The sequence below is a fragment of the Malania oleifera genome, chromosome 6 (assembly GCF_029873635.1).
Source record: "Malania oleifera isolate guangnan ecotype guangnan chromosome 6, ASM2987363v1, whole genome shotgun sequence".
Classification (NCBI taxonomy): Eukaryota; Viridiplantae; Streptophyta; class Magnoliopsida; order Santalales; family Ximeniaceae; genus Malania; species Malania oleifera.
The window spans coordinates 89,375,392-89,388,828 of NC_080422.1; the positions used below are offsets into that span (position 1 = coordinate 89,375,392).

The window sequence follows — 13,437 nt, forward strand, 5'->3', positions numbered from 1 at the left end:
CTATTACAACCCCGAAATAAGGCTCCATTTAGTTGAAATTTAAACCAACACTTTTTTTTTTTTTTTCAGTTTTCAACAATAAAATAGATTTTTTTTTTTTTTAAAAAGCATAGTAAACTTTCTTATTATTATTATTAGTATTATTTTGGAGGAAGAATCATTTTCTTCATTTGAGAAAACTAGTTATGAGCACGTGTATTGCACGTGGAGCACATGTTACATGTTACAAATTATTAAACTACTTCTAAAAGTCTAAAGTTAAAACCAAGTGACAAAAATTAAAATATTGATCTTACCCTTAATCATGTAGTTATATAAAATAAAAAATTTCACGTGTCCAAAATTCAAATTTAAACGCTCGATTAAGGTCCTTTTCATCTTCTCTTTCTCTCTCTCTCTCTCTCCAAAATTAGAAGGTGGGTTTATCACCTTCCAAAGTAGCTTGAGTTTCCACTTTTGTGTTATGCACCCCACTTTAAAGGGTGTTGTTAGCATTGAGAGAGTCTTCATGGGGGTTTGATACACATGGATGAGAACCAACTTGACTCAAAAGTTTAAACCTATTGTGTTTTGGGTCCAACCATGAATATAAGCACCCATCATCCACTCTATTTTCCAATTTGGGATAAACTCACAAGTGGAATTTTCAACAATCTCTCTCTCACTTGTGAGTTCTAACCACTCCCCCTTGAACAAAAATCGTCTCCCTTATGGGAGTAAAGCCCAATTCTCTAATAAATGCTCAAGTGAGCCTTACTCTTAGAGCCTTACGTGCCTCGAATTGCACTCCACGCTCTTCAAATCAATCCTACCTTCCACATTTTAACCCTATTTAGATCCATCTTCCCAGCCAAGATGATCTTTATTGGTCTCGGTCACACACTTGATCATCTAATTATTTTCACGTCAGGAGAATTAACTTCACAACTCAACTTTATGACGTTGCTCACCTAGAATTACAAACCATCGACTTTGAAACCACTTGTTAGCCTCAGGAGCATCTTCATGGAAGCTTGATACGTATGAGTGAGTATCAACTTGACCCAAAAGCTTAACTTTATTGAGTTTTGGATCCAATCATGTATATAAGCGTCCATCATCCACTTTATTTTTTCAATATGAGACAAAATTGCTAGTGGAATTCCTTGTAGGTGTTATTGCTAATTGGCTTGCAATTAATGATTATTTTAGGGTTGCTTTGTATTTCAAGGTTGGTGGTTCATCACTCATCTTTGAATCAAAGAGCTTCTAGTTTGTATTAAAGTAGAACATGACAACTGCATCAGGTATGCAACCTTTGCCTTCGCATCCTTTCCCCACCAAAAAAACCAATTGATTTCATCAATAAATGTCAAAATTTGCTTTGAATTTCATTTTCTAATTTACAATAATTAGTCATTGCAAAACAATGTTTGCCAACAATGGCCTACTCCTCCAAAATTCGAAACCAAATATATATATATATAAAACCATACAAGTAGGTTGCTTTGAGAGGAAAATTGAAGATCAGGGAGAAAATAAAAAGATAAATGGAAAAGGAGAATTTGGTGAGAGCTATCAGTTTTTTGGAGAATGTAAATTGCAAAAAATTAGGAAACAAATGACATTTAATTTTAGATTTTTGGAATAAATGTGAAATTACAATTTTGAAGAATTTATAATGAAGGGTAGAACTAAAATTTTGATTTTTGTCACGATTGCATGATCTTATCTTTTAGGAGTAGCTTAATTGTTTTCCGTTCTTAATATGCCATGTTAAAATATGTTTTTCCTTTTTACGCATGGTATCAACCAACAAAAAAATAAGTACTAGGTGAAAAAAATTTCTTGGAAATAGACATCTCTTTCTTCAATTTTCAATTTATTAATTTTCCAAACAATGCTATGGTAAGCTAATCATTAATTCCATATTTAGTACCCAAAAATACAATAGAGTGAGGTGAAATGGATTCAAATTTATAACTTGATTTGTCATGATTCCTATTCAAATTTTTATTCCATTTCTACTTTCTACCAATTCCATTTTGCAAACAAAACTTGACATAAAAGTCCAAGTGATTGAATTTAAAGCTTTCATTTTATACTATCAGAAACAGTAACAGAGTTCCCAGTATACACGAATCCCAATAAACTGGCTCAAAGTTTCCTCTTAAACTCTCATCTCAACATTAAGTATACATAAATAACCGCAAAAATGCTATCAAAGAGAACAACAGAGAAAGTGTGTTTGGGAAGAACTGGAATTGGCAGCAAACATATATAGGACACAGGGCTATACACAAACAACAAGAGAGGAGCATATGCAGAGCAGCAGAGAGTACTACAAAACCAATCTTGGCTTTTCTGACATCTTCATTCAGCTGTTTACTTTTTATTTGTGCAGTTCTTCCCATCCAACAACTGAGTTGGTGGCTCTTCCTCTTTCTTCACCTCAATGACATCCTGGGGTCTCAAAAAACTTGGCTGATTGGTCGACGACAGGAGCCTCGCCCACATTCTATCGGTTATTACAACTTTGTTCTGCCTCTCCGTGACTCGCTGCATCACGAATAAGCCCAGTTTAGCAAACAGTCTTGTGTGTTACCCGTAAATTAAAATGTGGTAAACTTTTCCAAAATGATTCATGAAATGTGAGCGTGTGAGAGGGAGGAAGAAAGGGGAATGGGGTTACAGGGAGTCATAAATCTATTGCTTTTCCAATTTTGAAGTCATGATAGTCCCACCTACTTCAACCAAATTTCAACTAAAATGATCATCTTTTCAGTTGCAGATAAGAGGAGAAAGAAACAAGTGGTGAATAGAAGTCCATAGGTTAATTTCAAAAAAACAAAATATGTTTCACGTGAACATGGGAGAGAACAAATTAAGGATGCATCAAGAAAGTTCATGTTCACATGTCAGTCCATTTAAGCCTTGAGGGAATAAATCTACCCTGGGATACATGGAATCAGCATATTTCATGAAAATTTATAGAGACGAAAAGGCTGCTGCAACTACACTGGGAAAGTGAAAAACACAGATAGCTAGCTGACAATGCATAATGCATTGTTCAAGCACTATTAAGTGTTTAAATCCTTAATGGGCCGATGAACACTAAGAAACTATCCCTATGTTTGGAAAGGCCTTGAATTTGGGTTTGTGTTGAATTTGCACAAGATGTAAAATAAAATTGTATTGAAATTTGTCCAAATCCATGCAAACCCAAATCCAAGGTCTAAAATCCATGCTCTCAAATGCAGTATATGGTCACTTGGTACTCATAATTCAAAATATCCACCAACAATCCCCCACCCAAAATCACAGAATATAAGGACTCCAAAGTTAAACACATATTCGAACTCATTTGATCATCCCTTTTCTTTTGCATGCAGGAAAACTCAACAACCGTTTTTATCACAAACCTAAAAATTTCAAAGTTTTTGTAAAAATGTGAAGACTACGAATTTCACACTCAAATAATTCAGAAAAATATAATATATCTGTTTATGTAAGAATTGAACTCACATGGAAGGGTATGTAAGAATGTCTTCCATTGACAATCCCAATTGTAAAACCTGTATACCCAGCCATTGCTCCATGAACAGCACTTTGGGCAAGAAGTGTGCAGTACACACTGTCAGATGCATTGCTTGGAATAGCACGGATCATGTAGGTAGGATCTGCCAAGCAAGAAAATAAAATGATTGCTTAGACACTTCTTATTTCTTAGATCAGACTCTCCTCACCTTAAGAAGGCCATATATAATTGAAACCAGTAATTAAAGAATTGCATATAACCAACCTATATATTTGAGATTTATGGTCATTTTCTTCTGTTTTGAGAAATGATCCTGCAAAGAGATAAAGAAAATTTAGGAAATTATGTATGCTTCAGAGAATTGAAATTATCTTCTCTTCACAAGGTTGATTGATATACAACTAGTGGAGAGTCTTGCCCCAGACACCTGAGCAGTGAATCCAGCAACCAATGTATGGAAAACTTGTGTGTATACACAGAGTATCAGAATGATCAAGAACCCATGTTACACCCATATAGTCATGCAAAAGAATATGGAACAAAATTTCTATGACATGTCATTTATAAAAATGTAATGAACCTTTTTTCTTGCATCTGAGACATTTAAGAGTGCTCTGAGCTCTCATACTACAACTTCTATAGAAAGGGATTACTGTAAAGTCTTGTTTGATTGCTTGTATGACCATCAAATGCAAGTTCGTAAGACATGCTCACTTCAAATCAACCCAGAAACTGCATAGCTCTGTCCCAGTCTATCCAAAATCAAAATATCAAGGATGCCTATAAAAGATTAATGAAGTAAAGGAGCACTGATCTCACTAATGATTTTCCCAGAACATTTGAGATGCACATGTACTTCCAGTAGTGGGTTAATAATGTTTGATCCATGCATATATGTGTAGATGCACAATTTGTAACAGCAAAGATATTTGTGTGCATGCATTTGGAGCACAAGTATGCAAACATGATAAGCATATGCAGCATCTGAAGAAAATGGATGGGATAAGAATCCACACCTTAATTCTCTGAGATATCCACAGCCCAACATCTTTGAGAACCTTGTTTCCCGATGCATCCATTTGGTTAGCTTGCGCACTCTCTGAAAGAAGTTCCTGCCCTGCGCCTTCAGCTATCACAATAACCATATGACCATTTTCTTTGAGTCGCTTCTCTATGTATTCTAAAAGCCCACCCTGTCCTTCAAGATAAAAGGGCGACTCTGGAATCAAGCAACAATCCACATCTCGGCTTGCAAGAGTGGCATGCATTGCAATAAACCCTGCACCATAAATCCACTTTAGACTGCCAGAAAAGCAAATTAAGTTGGCACATGGGGGTGCATGTCACCAATATGACCACAAAATTGATAATGAATGATTTCACGACACACTAGCATGCGAAGGGGTCTCACCAAGAATATTTCCCTGGAAGGAACAGTGTGGCAACATGGGATTCACATAGCCAACCCCAAGTAATTGGAAATTAAATATTTGTTAACTAGTTGGGTTAAAATATTCGCTCAACATCCTAAATACAACCTCTATTGGCCCAGATCATTGGGGTTCAAAGCCAGAGCCACTGAAATGTTTATAGACAATGTTCTAAAACATATAACACCATACTCAGCAGTAAAAAGGAATAAACTGCTGTGCACAGGACATTAAGATTAATTCAAGAACCTTTTGTGATAGATAAAAAGATGAAATATCACAGAGAAGTCAAGATTACCACAGTGACGACCCATTAACTTTACAAGACCAATGCCATTCTCGATGCTTTCGGCTTCAACATGAGCTGCATTGATAGCACGTTGAGCCTCCTCAACAGCAGTGTCAAATCCAAAAGACTTGTCAATAACCTGCACTCACAAAAGACAGAAAGTAAACCAAAAAATTTTAAGAATTGATTTGCAACCACAAAACTCAGCAGAAAATAAGAAGTACCGGAATGTCATTATCAATTGTTTTGGGAATTCCGGCAACTGCAACTTTGAGACCACGCCTTTTAATTTCCTGCATGATAGAATTATGTGATAAATTTGAAGAATGACTTGCATAAAAGACAATTATTTAATGATTCTACTAAGCAATTTCATTACCCACATATTATAAATAAATGAGAAAGATAGAAAAAGTCACTCCATAAGCAGCATTTCTCAAGCCATCAATAGTTTATATTTTAAATTTCAGTGAACAAAATACCTCAAAAATTACTGATGCACCTTTTTGTGTACCATCTCCCCCAATTATGTAAACCTGCAATACAAACAGCAATAAATTTAGCATTTTTTGCACTAGAAAGGGTTGTCTTGACAATAAAAACCACATATACAAATAATTAACATACAACTCAAAACTTGGATGACAGACAGTATACTCATATCTTCTCTGTACCTGATTTATTCCGCGATCCTGAATGCTGTCAACTATCTTTGGTTTGTCATGGCCACCTCGTGATGTCCCAAGGATAGTTCCACCACGTTTATGGATATCATTGACAACCTTGGGTGTTAATGTAACTGTATTTCGAGAATAGAAACCTTTGTATCCTCCCTGCAGATACCACCAATCTTGTTAGTTTAGTTCTTAACAAAACAACCTGTATGAATCTACCTAAATTCTATGCACCCAGATTCAGTTCTTTTCAAAAGCCTCAAAACAAAGAATAAGAGAATTATGGAGAGAGGAAAAAAAACACAGAATACTCATGATAAAAAATTAAAATAGAAAAAACCAGAGTACAGTACTTGTTTTTTGACTGTACAAAAAGTGCTGCTAGTAGATATTTATAAATGTTTGTGATGCCAGATGCTTGATTCGAGATTAAAGAGTATAATTGGCAACAAAAGCCTATGGTATTATTCCCGTAAAACAATGCTGGTGTTGCTCAGTGCCTGGTGAACCTAAGAAACTCTAAACAGCAAATATATTTAGAACAAAAGAAATGCATTCCACTTGTGATTCAAGTCAGTTTTTTATCAGAGGAATCTGTACATCATTTTTCCTTTTAAGAAGACAGACTACATAAAGAGTAATGAAGCAAAGGCTGCAATACAGTAGTCACTTACATCTATACCGATAACTTTCTTTACGCCATACATATGGTACAATCCACATACTATTTCCCTGATAACTGTGTTGAGTCCAGGGCATAGACCCCCACATGTCACTATACAAGCATGAACTTCATCTGAATCAAAATACACCTAAACAACATCCAAAAATGTTAGCGATAGGCACATGGTTCATCAATGTAATTTTCATGCATTGGACATACAAAAAATACCTTTTGACGGGGTCCAGCGCGACGAAAATGTGTTCCTCTTGGAGTATTCTTGTGAACAATAATCTGCAAAATACAGAAAGAGAAATATATTAATGATATAAATGTATAATTATTGACATTGTCCATCGTGTCTTCAACAGCCTGCCTATAAACCCTCCAACCCCAAATTTATGAAAAGATGTCATCCAGGTTAAATCCTTTTATAGGCAAAATTCATGCAAAGCCAGGCCTAGAAAATGTGGGCACCAACTACTTCAAGAAAATTTGGTTGACCGCCACCTGTTGCCAGATGATAAAACCATAGATGTCCAGCAGACTCTTTCAAGACGTTTTTGGCCAATAATGAACTACTAAATCTAGATCCTAATTAATTACAGTAAGAATTATTTTCCCTAGTAAGTAGGAAACATTATGACAAAACACTCAAGACACACAATAGAAGGCAAGTCATGCTGACCTTTTGGGCAACAGTGTCCTCTTCATCAACAAAATACTGCCTGGAAAACCAGAAAATTATGTTATTGAATCGTCAATACTGATCAGCTTTACTCAGAATCATAGGCCACTGCTGTTTTGAAGAAGAAGAAGGAAAAGAATGAACAGCTAAAAGTGTAGGAGAAAAGAACTTACTTAACAACTGAGTATGCAGCGTTGTCTTGCAAAGGATTGGGATAAGTCTGCCAGAGATGAAAATAAGCATCAGATACCAAATCACCATTTAGTTTGTGCATACCAAAACTGACCATCAGAACAATTAGGTAATAATCTGAAATAAAAACAGTCATTGGCTTGAATGATTTCTTGTAGAAAAACATACAGCAAAGTGAAGATCATGTTCCTATAAAACAATCTCACAACTCAAATGATAAAAGTAGGTCATTCCAGCATGGTAGGCCTTAAATATCTGCATTTGGAAATTAAAAAAGCACCGTATGATCCAAGAAATTGTCATTAAGAAAAAAAGGGAAAACAAACTAATCAAAATTATATTTTTCACGATTTTGAGGCCTGAATGAGAAAATTTTGAACTAAACTGAAACAAGGTTATAAATGCTTTACAACAAAAAGCATATTAAGTTCAAAGCCTTATTCCTTTTCTCTCCATTTTCTACTCAGCTTTGTACATTCCCTAGGAGTTTAATAGAAAATCATAGAGAACTAAATAAAAACAAAATAAAATCAGAATGAGAACTGGAAAAAGTAATTTAATAAGAAAACAGCCAATTCGAAGTAAATCACAACGACAAAGCGGAATCCAGACTAATCTCTTTTGTTCAGAAAAAGAACAGCAAAATTCACTCACACGAAACCAAATTTAAAATTGTATCACAATTGACCAGAGGGAGGGAAACCAGAAACGTACGGGAAGACCGGAAATGTAATCGGAAAAGTGAGGAACGTCTTCGAGAATGTACCCTCCGTCGCCAGTGACGATCTTCGGCTGGTAATTGCTGGACATTCCGTCGGTGCTCCGAGAAGAACCGACCTTCGAATTGGAACCAGAGGGAAAACTGACGAAGCTGGCAGCGGAAGAACACGAATTGGAAGAGTCCAAGCAAAGAGGCTTCAGCGAATGGATTAAAGAAGAAGAAGAAGAAGAAGAAGAAGAAGAAGACGAAGACGAAGAAGAAGCAGAGGAAGCAGCAGGAGGAGAAGAACAAGCAGAGATGGAGCCCATTCAAATCGCAGAGGAGAGAGAAAAGTTTGAAGACGGCAACTAAGACGAGTCCATATTTATAGGGAGATGATGTTGACCAGAGCCAGAGGATTGTTACGTTCGGGTTTTTTTTAATTGCATTCGCGTGCGATTGATGCAGCAGAACAGGTGGCTCCCTGCCTCTGGCTTAGACTTTTCTCTCTCACTTTCTTTACGTTTCTTTTCTTGTAGTTTCCTGTGAAAGTGGAGACTGGTTAAGAATAGTAAAATGTGCCGGCAGATGGACAGAAAATGAAGGGAGGGGCGTTTTGGGAAATAGAGCCTCACGATAATTTTTTTTTTTAATGGTGAAATTACTTTGTACCCCTAACTGCCCTCGCCTGCACTTTTTGAAATTCCCTTCGTTACCCCTTCTCATAGTTTCTAATTTCTATTCAAAATTTCAAAATGTTGACTTCCTAATTTACTCATTGTTTTATACTAATGACGCATGTCATCTAGTCATAATTAAACCTAATTGCTTCTAGGAATGTTTTAAGAATATTTTTATTATTTTTAATTTTTTAATAAGAAAAATGTTTCTATTAGATACTAATTTTTAATTTTTTTATTTTCTTGCAAAGATTTCTACAATAGGATAAAAGAATATACCTCTTATACATTTAAAAAAAATTATTTTGATTTATTTTTAGCTAAATGAATATTTTTTTTGTCTGATTCGTATTTATTTAGTTAATAGTGATTAAAAATTAATTATACATTAATAATTAGTTATCAATTAACAATTAGTTATTAAATTTTAATGGTAAAAAAGTAAGACTAAAATCCAACAACTTCTAAATTTTCTAAATGTGATACTTCACCCCTTGAGTTTTTAAAAATTACTAAAAAATTCTTTAAGTTTTAAAGAACCTCTACTAGTTGACCATTTGTCAACCATTAAGTATATGTGAAAAATAAATTTTATCCTTAATAAAATAATATTTTAATATGATAATCAATTTAATAAAATTGATCAATATAATGTCTTGAAAACTAAATAAGTGAAACTGTAGTAATTCGGGAAAAAATTATTAATTAATTAATTAATTAAATATTATTAAATTTAATTAATTAATTAAATAATATGATGGATATATAAGTATACATATATGTATATAATATTAATATAATATAATAATGTTATAAGTATTATATGTATTTATATATATATATATATATAAATATAAATATATGGAAGCTTTATAATTAAGCTTCCTAAAGCAACATAGAGAGAATTTAAATGCATGAATGTTTATGACGAAATAAACTCTCCGCCTATGGGGTTTAACACCATGTTTGTTCGAAATGAAATGTTAAACTAGGCTTTGATATAAACAATGTGTAAAATTCCGAAGTATCTTGTGTGCATGTGAATGAAATGTATTGTAAATGTGAATATTCTGTGATCTATGTGTATGCAAATTCTGTGGTATAATTGATGTTGAATGTGTGTGAGTACATGTAAGTGAATTTAAATGCATGAATGTTTATGACGAAGTAAAACTTTCTGCCCAAGGGCTTACTGAGTAAGGTGAGTGCTCTGATAAGTATCAGTTGTAGTCATACCCAAATTATCAAAGTATAGGGGCATTACATATTATGGGCTTGTAATCTCCCCAATCCTCGAGAACTATCGCTTCTAAATGATGTTGCATGTGTGAATACAGTCTATAAGTGTTTTAACAGTTGTTGTCATTTAACAAATGATTATATTTTGTATACACTAAAACTCATGTTGTCACACACTAATAATAATTTATTTCATCCTTATTGAGAAGTGTCACACCCCATTATGCAACTCATTTTTCAGAACCGTCTCGTGATCAAGCCTAACTAGCTCCAAAGTGGGGTGATAGTATAATTTAGAGTGAGTGGTGGTAGAACTCAAATGTATTTTGTTTATTTTATTTTTTGGTTATGTAATATGGATAGAAGGATACATCTTTTTGAGTTGTATAAATTAGTACTCTGGTATTTTATTTGAGGATATTTAATTATATTCCGCTATTTTGATGATATTTATGATATCAGAAATAGGTGAATGGAACACATAACACCCCGGGCCCCACTTGGTGGGTTCGGAGTGATAGAGAAACAAAGACTTAATTGATTCTTAAATTGAACGATCTAACTAATGCAGTCCCTTTGATCAACCAATTGATATCAACATGACAAAATAATTATATTATTATTTAAAAACTTAAAATATATATAAAAATAAATTTATTAATAAATCATAAGAAAATACCTATTAATTATAATGTTCAAAATATTTGTTAGATGTAATTTTTTTTTTTAAAAAAAATTAACAACTAAACACATCATAAAATAAATAAACATAGGTCCATATTTTTATATTCAAGTAAGCTATCAAGCATTTTGCTAAAAAAAAACATAAACTAAAATTTCAAAATTCATACTTAATAATAACCGCAAATATATAAATCTACAATTATATTTAAAAGAACCTCTCATTCTAGACTAACGACATATTTAACCTCCATGACAGATTGTGTGGTCCGAAGACTGGACTTAGTCTTGGCTGACCTACCACCAAGTTAAATAAAAAAATCTCATTTGTAAGTATGATTTGCCTATCTCAACCTAATCCGAACTCCAGTAGGGTACACAACCCTTTCTATGGCCAAATCGACTATCCCATGGCCTACACTTCCACAACAGTGTGGCTGCACTGATTTTCCCACTAGCTACGGTACCGAGCATCCACTGGTCCATCAAGGTTCTTAGAACATATATTACAATTTACATAATAAAACAGATAACATGATCATAATCCTCAACACATGATTCACAATAATCGCTCCCCATCATTCTTAATAATAAAATTTTTAACCATCACGTGATCAGTATATCATTGTGAAATTCACAATCTCTGCATTATTCTCAACATTTCAAGAACTTAGAATAAAACCAGAACTCAGTATAAAACCACAATTTTTGCCATATAATACCATAACAAATCCCACAGGTTTAATTATGCTATAAAACAAATCATTCTCATGTCACACTTATTTGAGTGTTAAATCAAAATATAATCGGTATAGTTTGCTAAAAATGAAGGTATGATCACCTCCACAGTTTAATACAACTCCAAATATATGTTTTACAAAAAAAATGAGATGATTACCCTACTCACTTTAACTTTTCCCAAATACTTGTATAATAGCAAAAATAATTCACATTCTCAAGTTTATTCGGTTCAATTTCTAGAATATACTGACATACTCTATTCCCCTTACTTAATACTGCAAATAGGCCTAACATGTTCCCGAAACCGAGCCTACAGCTTTCGGGAGACTGAACCCCCAGTTTTCCTTAAACTTGGCCAAGGAGAGAGAAACAAATTGGAGAGGAGAGAGAGAGGATCGGAGAGCAAGAGAGAGACCAAGGAGAGCTTAGGAGAGAGAGATAGACACGAGAGAGTGAGAGTATAGAGAGAGAGAACCTAAAACCCTAATTTGAGAGAGAGAGAGAGAGAGAGAGAGAGAGAGAGAGAGAGAGTTATAATAAAAGATATATAAGCTTCCTTGAATTATAAACCCTTAGCCCACACAAAACCATTGACGGTTTGGTCTCATACCAAACCAATTTTTCCCGTATTCTTACATATAGACTCTCGGTTGTTTGAAATCGTCGACGGTTTCCTTGAGCTTCCTGAAAACGTCAATGGTTTGGTTTTGTACCAAACCAAATTTATTATTTTTTATTTTTTGGGTCCTTACAGAAAAAGGTTTTAAAATTCAATCTAACTTATAAATAAATATCTAAAATAGAAATTTTCACATAATTTTGATTAAATTTATTTTATTTAAAGAATTTTTTTTTCTAAATTTTAAAAGATAAAAATATATTCGCGCACAAAATAATTTTATACTATTTTATACTTTCATATGTGAAACTTTTGCCTTTTTTAAGTTCAAATATTGGCATATTTTAAATAAATGATCAAAACACAACTTTATCTAATTCTATCCAAATTTATTTTTATAGAATATTGTCTAATTTTAAAGAAATCAAGATATTTTTATACCAACTTATGTTTTGAATGCATAGCATAATTCATAGTTTCTAATAATTATGATTAATTTATTCTATACTCAACCCAATTTTAAAAGTTTTAGTTTTAAACAACAATATGCATAAAAATCAAATATATTCACACACACACACGAGTTGTACTTGTGAAACTTAGGGGCGAAAGCGTAATTTTGAGATTGTATCACATGTATAATATGAAAAATAAAAAAAATAATAATAATTTGGGGGTCGTGTTCAGAAACGCCCCTGACATGGCATGCAATTTTTGTCTGTAATGTTGTATCGCAAACTAGCGTGGGGGTTGGGGTGGGACCGTGGGAGATGGAATGCAAAGCTGGCGGCTAGAAGTCATCATTTGACGTCGTTTGATTTCATTTAGCTAACGGGTTGCGATACGCACCAACATTGGATCGAACCCCAACAACCCGGGATTTCAATTCAATTGGAAGGTTCAGAAGTAGAATTCTCCCCTCTTTTTTTTTTTTTTTTAAATACATATATATTTAAAAAATATTTCTCTCTTCTATTTTTTTTTCTAAAAAAAATATTTATTTATTTATATAAATAATGGCATATCTTTTCCTACAAGAGAAGCAATGATTTAGAGTTTTTAGTCATAAATGATTATATTTTATACCAAAAAGTTTACCTACAATTTAAATTGAGTATCTTCTCAAGCCATAGATTTTAATCATTTATTCTTTCAATATATATCTATGTTATTAATTATATAATTAAAAAATTCAAGATTTTTTAATCTTCCTTTTGTTCTCTTCTTATTCCTAAAATGCCCATTGCCCTTCTACACATTTAAAAATAAGAAAAAAATTTTAGTTTCTAAAAATAAATTAATAAAATTAATGCATGTTATTTAATA

The 13,437-nt window shown here is 33.3% G+C and overlaps 1 protein-coding gene across 1 annotated transcript; it reads right to left on the reverse strand.

The window, feature by feature from the left end:
* Positions 1-2,055: 2,055 nt before the first annotated feature.
* Positions 2,056-8,659, reverse strand: LOC131157555 (ATP-dependent 6-phosphofructokinase 6-like). The gene is made up of 13 exons (XM_058111796.1): positions 8,166-8,659; positions 7,433-7,479; positions 7,260-7,299; positions 6,803-6,865; positions 6,585-6,722; positions 5,911-6,069; positions 5,719-5,772; positions 5,461-5,529; positions 5,246-5,375; positions 4,534-4,796; positions 3,782-3,830; positions 3,505-3,659; positions 2,056-2,538 (listed from the first exon to the last, which is right to left on the reverse strand). Exons 1-13 carry the CDS (start codon positions 8,478-8,480, stop codon positions 2,365-2,367), a joined length of 1,656 nt encoding a protein of 551 aa, XP_057967779.1. The 5' UTR covers positions 8,481-8,659; the 3' UTR covers positions 2,056-2,364.
* Between the last annotated feature and the right edge of the window lie 4,778 nt (positions 8,660-13,437).